The sequence below is a fragment of the Saccopteryx leptura genome, chromosome 3 (genome assembly GCF_036850995.1).
Source record: "Saccopteryx leptura isolate mSacLep1 chromosome 3, mSacLep1_pri_phased_curated, whole genome shotgun sequence".
In the NCBI taxonomy this organism is placed as follows: Eukaryota; Metazoa; Chordata; class Mammalia; order Chiroptera; family Emballonuridae; genus Saccopteryx; species Saccopteryx leptura.
Genome location: NC_089505.1, coordinates 165544801 through 165562534, shown reverse-complemented (window position 1 = coordinate 165562534; position 17734 = coordinate 165544801). Strand labels below are relative to the sequence as shown.

The following is a 17734-nucleotide window of genomic DNA, read 5'->3' as shown; positions in this document are numbered from 1 at the left end:
GTTGCTGGTTCAATCCCCCATTAGGGCACATATAAGAATCAGCCAATGAATGCATGAATGAACAAACAACAAATCAAAGTTTCTCTCTCTCTAAAATCAATTAATAAATAAAAAATAAAAGAGGGCTTGGCCAGGTGTCTCAGTAGATAAAGCATTGTCCTGGCACACCAGGGTTGTGGGTTTAATCCCTAGTCAGGGCATATATGAGAAGCAATTAATGAGTGTACAACTAAATGGAACAACTGAATGGAACAGTGAGTTGATGCTTTTCTTTCTCCCTCTCTCTTCCTCCCCCCCCCCCAAATCAATGGAAAAATATTTAAAAAGAAAAAGAAAAAAAACTAGGAATAACAGAAAGATCTCTAGGAAATCCCCAAATACTAGAAAACTAAATAACACACTTCTAAATAACTCATGGATCAAGAAAAAGGGAAATTATAAAGTATTTTGCACAAAAAGAAAATGAAACAAAATTTACAAACTGGTGAAAGGAAGGCTACAGGGAGACACAGAGAGGAGATTATCAAGGGACAGGTGTTATCCGGATTGTGATGGGTTCACAAAAATATGCGTGTCAAAATTGATCAAACTGTACCCTTTAAATATGTGCAGTTTATTGTATGTCAATTTAACTTTAATAAAGCTGTTTCTAAAAATCTCACTGGAGACTTTATATGCCTTAACGGGGTGGGGGGCTCAAGCCGAGCCACTGACCACTCCCTCAAGCCAGTGACCATGGGATCATTTTGATGATGCCATGCTCAAGCCAGTGATGCCCTGCTCTAGCCAGCGACCCCTTGCTCAAGCCAGATGAGCCTGTGCTCAAGCCAGTGACTTCAGGGTTTTGAACCTGGGACCTCAGCATCTCAGGTCAACACATTATCCACTAAGCAAGCACCAGTCAGGACTATTAGACTTTAAAGGAAAAAAAATACTTTTTAACACTATCCAAAATTCTATAATTATTCTTTCTTTCCTATAAATAAACTTTTTTCATGGCATTAAACATGATTGAGAGATTAAAAAATAATTTTGAGTAGTGAAAAGACAATTATTTGAGCTACCTTCCTATTTTATCTTCATCCCCACCTGAATGAGGTTACAGCTACCTAACAAAAATTCCAATTACTGCCCTTGCCTCCACTTCAAAAATAGCCATGTATTTCTAATATTCTTTCTCTTTTTTGCTCCTCCTCAGTGTTCCAAAGAAGTCTTTGGCTCCTTCCAATAATAAACTTCCCCTTCTTGCCTGCATTCTCCAAAACCCTTTACCACTCATCACCCCTCAGAGCTCCACTTGATGTTTTTTTCCCTTATGCTACCAACATTCTCAAATCTTTCCAACATGAAAAAAATTCATTTTACTGTATTTCTTCTCAAAACTACTACCCAATCTAACATAATACTTCTTTACACGAAACCACTATAAATAGGTCATGGCTGAATTCACCAGGATTTGGCTTTTCATCAAGTTTAAAACTTGATGAAAACTTTTTCGGTAAAGGGTTAGATAACTATTTTAGATTTTCCTGACCATATGGTTTGTTGCAACTGTTCAACTCTGACTAAAAAGAACCAAACTTAAACAAATGAGATATGCAAACAAATAAGGGTGGCTGTGCTCTATCTAGTAAAGCAATTCACAGAAATGGCAGCAGGCCAGGGTTAGCCCACTGGTAGTATTTTGCTGCCTGGGTATGGGACAGGTTCTGAAGCCAGTCTGCCTAGATTAAATTCTAAATCTGTCTCTTACTTGGTTAAGTAATGTAACAGTTCTATGCCTCAGTTTTCTCATTTATAAAGTGGGAATAATAGTATTTTGAGAACTGTTGAGCAGATTGAATGAACTTTGAACAAATCCTGTTACACAAAAAAGCTCAATATCAGTTAATATTTTCACGTAATACCATTGAATAACACTGTCAACGATAACCCACTAGTCAAACTTGGAGGCCTTTTTTCCCCTAAATTTTCATCCTACTTGACTATTCTGCAACGCTCAATAATTCTACCATTTAATATGTATACAACCTTGGAAAAACCTGTTTCAGCTTCATTATCTGTGAAACGGAAGCTGATATAACAATAGTGTTGACCTTAAAAATTTGCTGTGAGGATTAATGGGATGACCCATGAAAAGAGTTTAACAGTTTCTGGCATACAATATGTACATCCTCAATAATGTCCACTATTATTACTACAAATTTAAAAAACTTCCTTCCATCGTGAAGTCTTCTGTGCTCTTAGAAGCAATGTGTTACAGTAATTTGAAGGAAGGCTTCAGACTTTCAGACTTAAGTTCAAAATTGACCTCTACCACATAGGAATGTCACTTTGGATACATTATATAATTTTAATTTCTTCATAAGCAAATGGCATATCATTAAATGGAACTGAAAAAATAACTGTAAAGCACCTGGATTACAATTATTGGTAATCAGTAAACTCAGTGTCCTCATGTTCTTTATCTATCTATAGACAATTAGTATTTCAGACAGTCATTCCCATTCAGCCTGCAACATTTCTATCCTGGCTTTCATCTCTATATATTATCCCCGCAGAAACTTGCTCACCCTCATACCTCTAAGGGAATGAATTCTTAAACTAACTGTCTAGTTTTAACCTCTGAGCTTCAGACCTATCTTTCCAATGGTCTGTTTGATATATTCCTTCCCCTACTTCCCAGTCTTTACCTACAGGTACTGCAATCCCAACATGTATTAGTAGTCAACCTGGTCCCTACCGCCCACTAGTGGGCGTTCCAGCTTTCATGGTGGGTGGTAGTGGAGCAACCAAAGTATAAATAAAAAGATAGATTTAACTATAGTAAGTTGTTTTATAAAGATTTATTCTGCCAAACTTAGTGAAAATCCGACATAAAGTACTTGGTAAGTAATTATTATTATATGCTTTAACTTGCTGTAACTCTGCTTTATAAATTTTATAAAGTAAAGTTACTTCCCTACTTTATAAATCACCATTACTGTGGAACCGGTGGGCAGTTAGAAAATTTTACTACTAACAGAGATACAAAAGTGGGCGGTAGGTATAAAAAGGTTGACTACCCCTGTATTTAAACTCTATCTTCCTTTCTACTCTGCACCTCAAACATACTCTTTTTCATACATTCTTTAGTTCATTAGCTTGAATTTCAAAATGCCTCAAATTGTTTATCCTCATTTCCATTCCCACTGCCACTGACTCAGTTCAAATGGCCATACTGTACCCCTAGCCTGGACTATTTAACAACCTGTTCATTGGTATCTCTGTTTCTACTCTCACCCTGATATCAGCCCTTCTTCCAAAATCTCATCAAAATTTTGCTCCACATTCAAATAATTTTCTCCCTTGGGTTAACTATTAAGTCTCAACAAGAAGCACTAAGAAACACTTAGTATGTCTTTAAGAAATCACATAAATAGCTTTCATACATACAACCCACTAGAATAGCAACTTTCAAACATTTTTGACCCCAATCTTCGGTAAGAAAAAATTTTACATTATGACTGAGTATACCATACACACATAATGGTTATCAGCTATAAAACAGCTAGAAAGCTTCTGAAAGATCAAGTCTTATTCAGTTAGTGTTGCATTCTGATTTTTCTTTTTCTATTCTCTTTCATATTTTAAAAATGCTGGTGACAGTCCTCTAACTTGATGTCATAAAACAGGTTTGAAGTTTGAAAGCCACTGAATTAAACAATATAATGGAGGAAAAATTTCAACACTTGCATATGAAAAAATGCTAAGGAGGGAAAAAGCTGTAAGATTTGCAAAACAAAAACTTTTGTTATTTCTGGAACAAAAAAGACAACTTGATTGACATGCATATTATATTCTCAAAAAGAAATGTTAAGTATATAAATTATCCTTAATTTAATTTATAAATTTAACTCAAATAACATTCAAAATGACAAGATACTTTCTGGGACTAGATAAGACAATTCAAGTACCTTTAAAAAAATTTTTTTGAACAATTCAAATATCTTGATGGAAAAATAAATCCTGAACAGAAATAGTAATGGAAAGAAGAGCCACCCTTACCAGATGCTAATACATATTATAAAACTACAATAAAGGCAGTGTGATATTGGCACATGACAAAACAAATCAATACGACACAAAAAGGAACAGAATTAGATATAAATATGTGACAATTTAGTATATTTATGATAAAGATGGCATAACAGATCAGTGGGAAGATGAATTATTTCATAAATTAGCTAGATATGTAGATATTTATCAAAGACTTATTTAATAAATGACACTGTAAAAACATTAGAAGAAAAAACACTGGAGAATGCTATTATAATCTCAGAGCAGAGAAGTTCTTCCTAATTCCTAAAACTGAAAAACTGTAGACGAGATTAATAAATTTAAATGTAAAAGTAAATAAAACAATACCCTACACAAATCAAAAGAGAAAAAACAAATTAAAGAAAATCTGAAACTTATATCAAAGATTAGGACTAATGTCATTTATACAGACTTTCTACAAATCAATACTAAAAAAAAAAAAGAATGGACAAAGGGTCAGTTCACATAAAAGGATGTACAAATGACTCTGAAACATAAATATACTTAACTGCATACAAAATGAGAAAAATGCAAATCAAATCTATACTGGGACACCAATTTTTACTATAATTGTATATACAAAGATTGGATAACAAAGCTTGATAATCAGCTCTACTGGTAAAGGTGCAGCCTTTTCAGTGCTGCTATCAGAAGAGCAAACCTCTACAGAGGGTATCTTGCAACACCCGAAATAGAAATGCACACACTCTCTGATCCAGTAACTACCCACTGAAGAATTTATATAGGTATTCATTGAAGCACTGTTTGTAACAGAAAAACACTGGGAACAACCCAAACATCTATCAGTAGAGAAGAGGTGAAATAATTATAGTACATTATATAATAAATTTCTATGCAACTTTGGAAAAATAAATAACAGCAAAAGAATAAGGAAACCCTTTATATACAGATAACTCAGAACAATGAACAAGGAGCAGAATGCTATCATTTGTGCAAAAAGGAGGAAAAAAAAGAACACATTGTATTTGTTTAGATATGGGTAATAAGATACACAAAAAACCAGTAACAGCTGTTGCTTTAGGGAAAGAAATGAGTGGCTAAGTGAGGAAGAAAACTTCACTGTTGAATACTTTACTATACCATTTCCATTATCAACTATGTAGATGAATTGCCTATTAGAAATTAATTTTTCAAAACAGAAAACATGAAACTTCTATAATTTTGGATGTTATTAAAGCTTACTTTTCTTTTTCATTTGCCAATTTTTAAATATAGGCCAAACGCAGATCATAAAAAACCTAAATGGCTTTAGGTTTATATTACAAATGAGATTTAATTTATATTACAAATGAGACCAAAATAATCATAGATACTAATGAAAATACAAATACATAGGTACATCATAAATTCTTGCACACTGAAGATGTCTTTATCTACTTCACAAATAGGCTGTATCTCTCTTGCCATATTCCAAATATTTTGTCGAGACTGAATTTCCTGCTTGGAAACAGGAGGAGACACAGGAAATACAGTGTGTCCATAAAGTCATGGTGCACTTTAGACCAGTCACAGGAAAGCAACAAAAGACATAGAAATGTGAAATCTGACCAAATAAAAGGAAAACCCTCCCAGTTTCTGTAGGATGATGTAGCAGCATGTGCGCACACGCAGATGATGATGTAACACCATGTATACAGCAGAGCAGCCCACAGCCATGCCAGTCGAGATGTGGATGGTACAGAGGAAAGTTCAGTGTGTTCAGTGGCTCGCTAAATTCGAATTCGTGACCAAAGTGCAACGTGAATATCGGCACCTTTATAATGAAGCGCCACCACGTAGGAATAACATTACTCGGTGGGATAAGCAGTTGAAGGAAACCGGCAGTTTGGTGGAGAAACCCCGTTCTGGTAGGCCATCAGTCAGTGACGAGTCTGTAGAGGCTATACGGGATAGCTACCTAAGGAGCCCTAAAGAATCTGTGCGTGAGCCCACATCAAACTTCACTGAATAGTATGAAACTGGGAGTTTTCCTTTTATTTGGTGCAGATTTCACATTTCTATCGTCTTTTGTTGCTTTCCTGTGACCGGTCAAAAGTGCACCATGATTTTATGGACACACTGTACAAATCACTACTAGAATGAATGAGGGAAAACTAAGGACTTTCTTTTATGGTTATTAAGAGGCAAATTTCACATTTAAAATAAAAAATAAGAGAAATCAAATTCTAATTCTCACTTATTCAAACCTGTAGTAGCACAAACAAGATTACACCTCTCTGATTCTAAGGTTATTCTTTATTTATATGTAATTTAAAAAAGGTTTTGTATATTTGCAAAATGCATTGACAGTTCAGACCTCCAAAGTAAGGTAAGTCAGTCATTTTCTAAATGTAATCAGGTGGTTAAGACAAGAATACTCTCCACATGGTTGAAACTTTGATATAACATACAATAATTTTTCTTTGTTTTCCTCATAAAATAGAAATAAAAATGTACCATATAGTTTTGAAAATATTAAAGTAGACACATTGCAAATATTATGCAAAACACATTGCTACATGTAAAGCCAGTAGCCATGGCCACAATCACAGCCGCCTGGCCCATGCAGGTTCACATTTGATTTGGACAGACAGTAATGAAACTACAGAGTCAAGAACTGGTGGGCCATTAGCTTTAATCCTAGCTTGCACCCAGAGGGCAAGAAATACACACAGTGGGAAAACACTTCCCTTTTCATTCTGGGCTCCCAAAGCCACTGACTTATCCGAGTTTCCTAGAATCAAAGGTTTCTACCTCACCAGCCTTATTCACCTCTGTTCCCCATCTCCCTCTCTCTGCACAAACTGGCTTCTCCTTCAGCACTTCACCATCTTGGCTGCTTCTCCTCTCCTCCATATGGCCTTTCTCTGCTCTCCTTTCTCTGCTCTCTCCTCTAATGCTAATCTCAGAAACCGAGAGAGAGCAAGCTCCCGGTCTGCCCCATTTTATAGTGTAGAAATTAAAATCTTTAATCCAATATACAAACAGGGAAGTCTCTGATACAAAGTCACTTAGGGTGGGAAAGGCTTAGTCTTAAAATTAAGCCTTAGGGTTTAACAAACCCTGCCTGCTTACAGCCTGTCCCCCACACCCAATGCAAACTATAAGTGAGCAAACCTATATATCATATTTACAAACTTATTTGACCAACACCACGGAATAGACACTCAAAAATGTTTTCTATCTCTCCCTTGTCTTTCCAGGGTTTGAAAACCAAATTATCATTAAATACAAAAATTAAATAAGCCCTGATTTGACCTTGATTTTTTTTAGGTCACTGAACAGTTTTCATTTGAGATATCGATATTTTTAGATGAGCTCAAGAATTAAGAGTGTATGTGCGCATATGTGTGTGTGGGGGGGAGAGTTGTTGGGGGTATATTTAAAAACAAACTTACACCAAAGAAAACATAATTTTTAATTTTATAGTTTCCAGTTTCATGGACTCCAACTGAACCAGAATAAGTTTCCCAACAAATGAATCTTTTAAATTTCACCTAGCACAAAAGTAAAATCCTAACAATCCCAAGGGTAAAGATAGACATAGCGGAAAATAATATTCAAATGATTGCTTTACCTCAAAAAAAAAAAAAAAAAGTTCAAGGCAGCAGAAAGGCCACTTTCTTCAAGTCTGTTTCTGGAAGGTGGACACCAACTATGCACAGGCACACTCCTTCCCCAGGACATCCTGACTGCACACAATAGCTACTGACAACAATTGAATGAACTGTGGTTGCTATTTCCAAGCATGGAAATTTTACTATCTATAGACACAAATTTCCCTATCTAAGTTAAGTTAAGGCATTTATAAACAATCTATTTAAAAACAAATTTGGTTACTAAGCAAAAATTTAAAAGTCAAAACAGAAGTTATCTACTTTTTCCATTTAAATCCATCTATTTTTCTTCAGTGTTTGAAAAACAGAAAAGAGAACCACATTAACATGATTAATCTGTGTCAAAAGTACAGGAGGCAGTTCTTAAGTATATGAACTATGTTTCATTGAAGATTTATTTTTGTTCTTCCTGTCTCATCCCTTGACACTTGCTTTTTGCTCTCTGTAGATATGAGTGTGTTCACCAATTTTATCATGTTCTTCAGCATCCAGAGTTCTTGTACAAGTGCCCTATATCAGTGGTCCCCAAACCCCAGGCTGCAGACCAGTACCGGTCCGTGGGCCATTTGGTACCAGTCCGCAGAGAAAGAATAAATAACTTACATTATTTCCATTTTATTTATATTTAAGTCTGAACGATGTTTAAAAATAAAACATGACCAGATTCCCTGTTACATCCGTCTAAGACTCACTCTTTGACGCTTGTCTCGGTCACGTGATACATTTATCCGTCCCACCCTAAAGGCCGGTTGGTGAAAATATTTTCTGACATTAAACCAGTCTGTGGCCCAAAAATGGTTGGGGACCACTGCCCTATATCACAGTCCCCAAGACAGCCCTCTAACCCAGTTAATGCCTGCTTGGCCTTTAGACGCAGGATAGGTAATTCTCCACAATGAAGCCTTCCTTGCTTTTCCTTTCCTTACTCAACCCATGGGAAGTCACTTTTTATAGTTACAGTACTTAAATCCATGTTACCTATCAGTGACATTTAACGCTGATGATCACTTCTTAGAACCTTACACTTTTAAATTTCATGACATCTTTCCCCAGATTATCTCCTACTTCTTAGGTGTTCCTCTATCTTCTCTCTGCCTCTGGGATCTCATACTCAGTCCCCTCTACCATCAATAAATCAACAAACAACAAGTGCTGGCGAGGGTGTGGAGAAAAGGGAATCCTTGTCCACTGTCGGTAGGAAGCAGATTGGTGCAGCCACTATGGAAAGTAGTATGGAATTATTTCAAAAAATTAAAAATGAAACGGCTTTTTGATCCAGTGATTCCTCTTGTAGGAAGATATCCTAAGAATCCTGAAACACAAATTTAAAAGAATATATGCACCCCTATGTTCACTGCAGTGTTATTGACAATAGCCAAGTTCTGGAAACAGCCCAAGTGCCCACCAGGAGATGAGTAAATAAAAACACTGTGGTACATTTACAAGATGGAATACTATGCAGCCATAAAAAGGGAAATCTTCCCTTTTGCAACAGCATGGATGAACCTGGAGAGCATTATGCTAAGTGAAATAAGCCAGTCAGAGAAAGATCAGAACCATATGATTTCACTCCTATGTAGAATCTAATGAATAAAATGAACTAACAAGCAAAATGGAAACAGACCTCTACACAGAAAGCACGCTGACAGCTGTTGGAGGGGGGGTAAGGGTGGTTGAGGAATAGAGCAAAAAAGGACAAAAAAGAAAATTCATGGACATGGACAACAGTCTAGTAATTTCCAGGGAAGCAGAATTAGAGCGTATAGGAAGGATGAATGGTGATGAACAAAGACCTGACTTGGGGGTAGGAGTGAACACACAATATGGTGTACCAGATGTGTAGAATAGGGAGGTGAAACCATAACATATAATTATGTTAACCAGTGTCATCCATCCTAATAAATTCAATTAAAAAAAAAAGAACATAGACTCTTTCAAAAAACTAAAACATTTTAAACATCAGTTGTTCAGTTATCAGTTAGTATTATTGGTGTTTTCTGCCAAATACAGTTTTAATTTTTAAAAGGAAGAGTTTTAGGTATAACAATGGGAATATTAAATATTAAAGTATGCATAGCCCCTATTATATATACATCATATGATACGAAATGGTCCTACAGTGATTATGAATAAAAACTTATCAGTGGGACCATTTTTGCCCTCACCCACCTACTTTTATTATGTTTTTCTTACCTTTCACTTTTGCAGTAAGCATTTCTGCAGCCTTTTGAAGATCAACAGAATTGAGGTTCTGATGTTTATTCATTATAGACTTTAAAACACGGAGAAGTTCATCCAGACGTATATGAATGACTTCTTTAAAACAGTCTTAAAAAGGAAAAAGGAAAATTTAAACATTTGATTCTTAAACCAAGTTTCAATATCTAAATTATGAAAAATCATTCTGAAGCACATTTCAGGTAAAAGCATTGGATCCACAATTTTTGCAACATATATGTTCACTTCTATTCTCACCACTGCAATTATATACAATTCAAATATACAGCCTTCAAAAACCTTTTAATTCATTAAGGATTTCAAGGCTTGTACAGTTATGGTCAATTTATCACTATTTTTCAGTTTTCTCTGTCTAAATATGCTCTACAGATTTCCTGTGAGGAAACTTTATAAGGTTAAGTTTTTCCTGTCTTAGTATTTTTATTCTAATATACATTTTAATACATATGGTAACAGAGTTGAAGCCCTACAATAACTGATATATTAACCACTAAGAGCATATAATTTATCATTCAAACCAGAATACTCTAGCCACTGAAAACAGGTGAACTACTTACTCATAATCATGACAGCACTTATAGGCATAGGCAAATAATCTTCAAAGTTTCAAAGACAACCACCTTAAATACAATACTCCGAGAGGTAATTTTCCTTTCTGTGATCTTACAGAACACTAGGTGTTTTATAACATTTATTAAGTGCTTATGTGCTAGGTACTTTTAAAAGTACTGTACTTAAGTATTATTATTTCAATTTAGCTTTCACATTGATCCTAATAGGCAGATAATTTAAAAATCTCTATTGCACAAATGAGAAATTTGAGGCACACCTAAGTTCACCATGTTACTAAACTGTGGAACCAGAATTTAAACCACAGAGCTCTTAATTACACCCTTTCCCTACTGAAATAACTTTAAAAACACTTTTAAATAATGTCATTTTAAAATTATACAGTTAATTTTTTCAGAAATGTTAAACGATAATCACTAGAAAGAAAAACTGAAATCCTACCATCCTCTCCATCAAACATTCCATTCATTAACAGCATTCTCAAAAAAGAGAAACATATAGGATGAGAAGAGTAGGCAAGGCTGGGAGCTGCGAACATCAGGGCAAAGATTATTCCAAGCAGTACAAAAAATAGTTCAGGTAGTGATAGAAGCAGAGAGAACAGAGTGCCTTTAGGAGAAAATCTGACTAATTCAACCAACAAATTCTGATAGAAAAAAAAATACAAGGGACCAGATGCTGGCCTAAGTAGCCTTGAAAATGAATAGAGTAAGTCTAGAGGCAAAGAAAGCGCACATAAAGCCTGACCTGTGGTGGTGCAGTGAATAAAGCGTCAACCTGGCATGCGGAGGTGGTTTGGAACCCCAGGTTTGCCCAGTCAAGGCACATATGACAAACAACTATAAGTTGATGCTTCCTACTCCTCCTTCCCCTCTTCTCTCTTTCTCTCTCTCTCTCCTCTCTAAAATAAATAATATCTTTTAAAAAGAAAAGAGAAGAAAATACACATACACACTGTAGTCTAGTTGATTAAGTTGTATTTTCAGTGAGGGTTCAGTTTAATAATTATGACACTGCCATATATGTACACTGGAGTGGAAATCTGCAATTAAGCAGGGGGAGGAGGCTATAACAACACATGTGGTGATGGATTAGTGAATACTCCAGTAGGAATTCATGTTTAGCCTAATACTGTACAGATGTAGAAGGCTACATAGAAATACTTATAGAATTGTGTTAGTATATAGGTTAGCATACACACATACATTTCTTTGCTATGTCAGCTGAGAGGGCCTAAAAGAAATGACAGTCCAGTAACAACAAATACACTTAGCATCCTCATCTTCATTTCTAATACAATTCTCCAATATAAAAACAAACAAATAATAATAAAAACCAAATGACAAAACCAGGCCTCCTTAGAGAAATGGTTTATTCTAGGACTGGGGCAGGAAATATATAAGGTAAGTGATGAGCATCTTGTAGTGCCAGAAAATAAGAGCTTAAAAGAAACAAACCCTTACACTGAAGAGGTATGCCAAGAGTACTCAGGGCTAACTGAAAGAGCTCCCAATGGCCAAAGGCAGAACAATTTGACCAACAAGTAAAGTAGTACTAGATTATAACCCAAAGTATAAAGGAAGTATTCCTGAGGCCATACTGATACAAATAAATGATTGAATAAAGAAATGAAATAGAAGAAACAATCCTTGCATAAAAATATTCCAAATAAATTACATATTTTGTCCTCAACAAGGTGAAGCATGTGCATAGCAACCTCTTTCCAAAGAGTACCATATGGAAAGGGGAACAAAAAGAGTAATTTTACATGGAGAAACTTAATTGCTACTATTTAAAACAAGTGATCAAGTAATTATGGTCATCATTAACAACGGCAAATCATGTTCATAGTTAAGTACTCCTGATAATGTGATAAAAATGGCACTGTACATCTGTTATCCTCCTCCCAAAATCCCATAACCTCAATCTAATTATGAGAAAAATATCAGGCATATTCTAATCAAGGTGCAGCCTGCGAAATAGTCCCAGCCAATACTCCTTAAACTGTTGAGGTCATCAAAAATTAGGAAAGTTTGGCCCTGGCCGGTTGGCTCAGTGGTAGAGCGTCGGCCTGGCGTGCAGAAGTCCCGGGTTCGATTCCTGACCAGGGCACACAGAAGAGGCGCCCATCTGCTTCTCCACCCCTCCCCTTCTCCTTCCTCTCTGTCTCTCTCTTCCCCTCTCACAGCCAAGGCTCCACTGGAGCAAAGATGGCCCGGGCGCTGGGGATGGCTCCATGGCCTCTGCCTCAGGCGCTAGAGTGGCTCTGGTCGCAACAGAGCGACGCCTCAGATGGGCAGAGCATCGCCCCCTGGTGGGCGTGCCGGGTGGATCCCGGTTGGGCGCATGTGGGAGTCTATCTGCCTCCCCGTTTCCAGCTTCAGGGGCAAAAAAAAAAATGAGGAAAGTTTGAGAAACTATCACAACCAAGGAGAGACTCAGGAGACATAACAAATAAATAATGATAGGGTCCTGGACGAGACATTAGGGACAATTTATAAAAGTCTGAGTAAACTATAAACTTTCATTAATGATGTATCATTATCATCAAATATTGGTTCATTAACAGATGTACCATACTAATGTAAGATGTTAATAAATAGGGGACACTGGGTGTAACAGTATATGGGAGCTCTCTGTACTGTCTTTTCAATTTTTCTATAAACTAAAATTATTCTAAAAATAGTCTATTCAAAAAAAACTAGGAATGGGCAAAAGATTTTAGGAATATTAAATAAAATTATTTTCAAAAATATATATATTACTTTCATAATTAAAAATTTATTTATAGATTTTTAATTCCTAGGGAAATGTGAGTATGCAACTAACTACATAATAAAATTATCAATTATCTTAAGTAATATCTATTTGGTCTGTTTTATAATTGTGCATGTTAGTTCAGTTGGTTTTCTTAGTTGAGAAAATATAGCTTGGTGGTTGGTTAAAAGCATAGACTCCAGAACCAGACTGCCTGAATTGGAACTCCAACCACATGGCTGAGAGATCGTGGGCGAGTTACTTAGCCTCTCTGTGCCTCAGTTTCCTCACCTGAAAGAAGATAATGGCTGCCATTTCTAGAGTTGACTAGACTAAATGAGTTCAAATCCATAAAGTAGTCAGAACAGTGAGTGGAACATAACCCTCCATAAATCCTTGCAGCTATTCTTATTAGTTATGCAGCACCACAAAGAGGTTAATGACACAGGTAGATCTGAAACTGAATATAGTAGCTCTGAAATAAAAGGAACTTCTAGAAAATAGTAAAATTTGACTAGTTCTTAAGAAATAACAATTATATTTTCCCCTTGTTTTGTACTACAAGATCTATTCTTTGTTTGGCCTATACCTAAATAAAGCTAGTTTATGGTAATACTTCTGCCTACTTATCAAAACCAAAGCTGAGTGATTATCTAGTATCATAAAGTTGACTGTACTCCTTCTGAAGCCTGTGTTAATCTTAAAAGAGAAAAAAAAAAAGCCAGTCATTTCTATCCCCTACTCTGATGTTTCAAAATAAAATCCACAAATGTTGATATACTTCAGAGAATATGTATTTTGAGGTCTCACGCCCAAGGAGCTTGCCTTTTGAATGTCAGTAACAATCATCAATATTCAAAATTAGTGTTGGGTATTAAGCAAGAACTACAAAATACTAATGGCAGTAAATGGCTAAATAAACTAAAGTAATAAATTCTGGTCTTCTCAGAGTCAAGGAAATTAAAGTGTGTTAAAGTGAATATATTTCAAGATTATTGAATGTTTTTCAATTTTCTTAATTTTAACTTCTAACACAGTAAAAAGTAAAAGCTACAGCCCACATAAACAAAAACTCTTTGGGATCCTCAATAACTTTTAGCATTGTAAGGTGTAAGGCCAGTGGCTATTGCTGTCTTGGCCATGCAGGTTCACATTGAATTCAGGCAGATGGCTAAGGAATAATGGAGCCAGAAAACAGTGGGCCATTTGGTTTATTAAAGTCTTATAAGGGTGGACAAGCAAACAGGCAGGGAAGACTGCTTATCTATCAGGGCTTCCAAAGCCCCAACTCCTTCTCCAGTTCCACAAGCTGGACTTCTTCTCTCTCTGTAAGCACTCTCCAGCCAAAACTGTTGGGGGAGGCAGGAGTGGGGGGTGGGGGGGGTGAAACCCCTTCCCCAGCAAATAAGAGCAAACAATGGGCCCTCCCTAGCAGGAAGGCAATATGCAATTTGCAATCTGCTGCCCTGAGGGCAAGCACCCACAGCCTTCCATAGACTATACACACCTGGTGCTGCCCCAATACAAGCAGAACAAACCTAAAAAAACCCAAAACACTTGTTTACCCAATTTAAGGAGTCCTCAGATTGCATGCAATGGGTTTTCTTAAAAAATCACTGCAAAACATTCCAATAACTATCAACATAAATGTTTTACCAACTTGAAGTCCTTTTTGCCTACAAGGAAGTCCTTATAAACACATATTGAAGTTGCTCCAAATCAAAATACAGAAAAGCAGTTATTTAGTAAGAAATTTCAGAAATTTAAGTTAACATCAAATTACCCTGTAAATAATTTCAATTTCCTGTGATTGGACGCACTTCTGAAGTTTATAAATCAATGAAAGTGAACATGACAACTGAGGAAAATGTTAATTACAAAGATTCATAAACTTTCCTATATTTTTTAGGATAACTGTCAACTACTAGCACATTACTATATCCTGATAATACTTCAGCTGGGACTTTATAAATTATAGCAAGCCCTTAATTTACATTTTATAAATGCTAAAAAAATGTTCAATTCTTACCAAATGTTCTTTTCCCTTATAAAATAATAAAGTTACCTCAAATTCTTTTTATAAGGCAAAAGGCCTATTAAACTGAATGTAACTTTTAAAAAAGTTTTAAGGAGTTTAAGTAGCTCCCTTACCAACACTAAATATTCTGTCTCCCCCACCCCCCAAACAGTAGCAGATGAGGCAGTAACTTCTTTCCCGGCACAGAAGAAAGGTTGTGGCTAATTGGTAGGGTTGAAAACAAACAGACTTCGGTCAAGACACCTGGGTGCCAATGCTTGATCTGCCACACTTTCTTGAAATGACCCTATACAAAACTCTTAGCTTCTCTGATCTCAGATTAATAATGATCAGTAAACAGAATTAATGAGAACATCTGTCCTACCTACCTCAAAAAATTGCTGTGAATATCAAATAAATTAGCAGAAACAAAATGGTTTATAGTCTTAATATAAAGTTACTATTAAATCTATAAACCATCCAAACTAAATACATTTGAAAACAGATTTGTCTCGCACAGAATTACATTCAATAACAAACATACTTATAGCACAGTCCTACAATAATCTGGCTAATGAAAATGAGACATTAAAGTTAAATTTCATTTTCATTTTGTATATAAAATCTAAATTAGTAAATTACTTGAAAATAAAATTATAATTAAAGATACACTTAATAAAAATATTTCTATACCTATACAGTTAAATTATAGTATGGTACTTAATGTAGTCATGGAAATATAATTTTTAAATTTTATAATGGCCACATTGTAAATGTAATGAAATTGAATTTATACTACACAGAGGTATTATATATGTAAATATCATAATGTTCAAACAAAATCTTAACACTAGCTATCAGAACAGTACAACTACTATACCCCAATATTTGATTATCTACCATCCCAGTAATATGGTATTCTAAAAACTAATTTGTTTCACTCATTTGTGCCATTTATTTTCTGCCTCATTCAGCTTATCAAGTGAAAACAGATTAGCCAGCTCCACTTTTTGGTTCTCATGCATTAACACAATACCGCAGTGTTTATATTGCAAACACTTCATGGAAATACTTAAGTAAATAAATGAAAAAAATCCCTGGTGTTTTCCTTAATTTAAAAAAAAAAACTGACAATTTTCAAAATCAGTCCTGTTAATTCAGCTGAACCTTGCTGGGAAAGCAATGAAAACAACAAGGAGGAAAAATGTTTCAGAAATTTTATCATTAGGAAACTCCCCCACCTTTTTTTCTTTCTTTCCTTATTTTTTTTTTTGTTTGTTTGTTTTGCTGTAATGATTTCTGAATTTAGAGGATAAAAATGAAGCCTGAACAACAGCTTTCTTTATCTAGACACTTGGGGATTGTTAAAATAATAGCTGACATTTAAAACGCTTATTTGAAGAGCTTTACATTTATTAAATCATTTAATCTTCACAACAACCCCATAATGTAGATACTATTAACTCCTTTGGCAGATGTAGAAATTGAAGCACAGAGAAGTAACTTGCCCAAGGGCAAAATGATGATTTCACGCAGGCAGTCTAGCTCTAGAATTTATGCTCTTAATCACTATATCATAGCAGTATGGTTAAATAAATATAGTTAACGACAGTATCTACAATCTGTGATTTAACAGGCTTTAACCTATTAATATGCCAGTTATTTTTTAAAGTGATGTTAAATTAGGTAAATCATTCTGGGCAAGTAGAGAAGAGGAAAGTAATCTCCTAAGAGCTGGCACATGTGTAATGAATGAGTTACCTGTATTTCATACTTCATTCCTCAAAGATTCAATCCATATTTTCTAGGCACTAAAGCAATGGGGTTCTCAAACTTTTTGAAGTCGGGGCACATTTAAAATCCTACAAATAATTGTAGGTGCACTATATACAAATTATAATAATTAAATCAAATATTAAAGAAAAAAAATACAAAGTCCAAGCATGCTTTTATGGTAATTAAATGAAATAAATACAACAAAATTAAATTTATTCTGACATTAAGACATTTTTATGTTACACTTTTTATTATGCTTTTTAGAATTCATAAAAAAGGGGGTTAAAAAATTTAAAAAATGACAAAAAGATTATTTTTTATATAGATACACATCCTTAGTAAGATTTAATAAATTCGGCAGGTCCCAGTGCAAATGTGTTAAGTTTTTTCATTCTTGTGTTTATGAGAAACATGAGCCTGATGTGTCCTAGCGATTTCTTCAATGTTTGGGCATGTATTTGAAAGGCAAAGTCTCATTTCCTTATCAATACATTGAAGAATTCCTCTCTTTTTACTCTTAATTGTGTTGAGTACAGAAAACCCCCACCATACATATCATCTTAACTTTATACCAAACAAAGGATAGAAGAAACTTGCCTCCAGTCTTTCCGGGGAACATGGGGGGTAGTGTAAACGATCCAGCACCACAGTTTAACAGCCTTTTGTAAACTAATCAGGC

At 35.2% G+C, this 17734-nt stretch overlaps 1 protein-coding gene across 3 annotated transcripts in view; it reads right to left on the bottom strand.

Moving 5' to 3' along the window:
* Positions 1-17734, bottom strand: part of ARHGAP29 (Rho GTPase activating protein 29) — an 80262-nt gene that overhangs the window by 34479 nt on the left and 28049 nt on the right. For all 3 annotated transcript variants that reach the window (XM_066376739.1, XM_066376741.1, XM_066376740.1), the window contains one exon: positions 9891-10025. In XM_066376739.1, coding sequence (XP_066232836.1) covers positions 9891-10025 — 135 coding nt within the window. The remainder of the gene's footprint in view (positions 1-9890; positions 10026-17734) is intronic.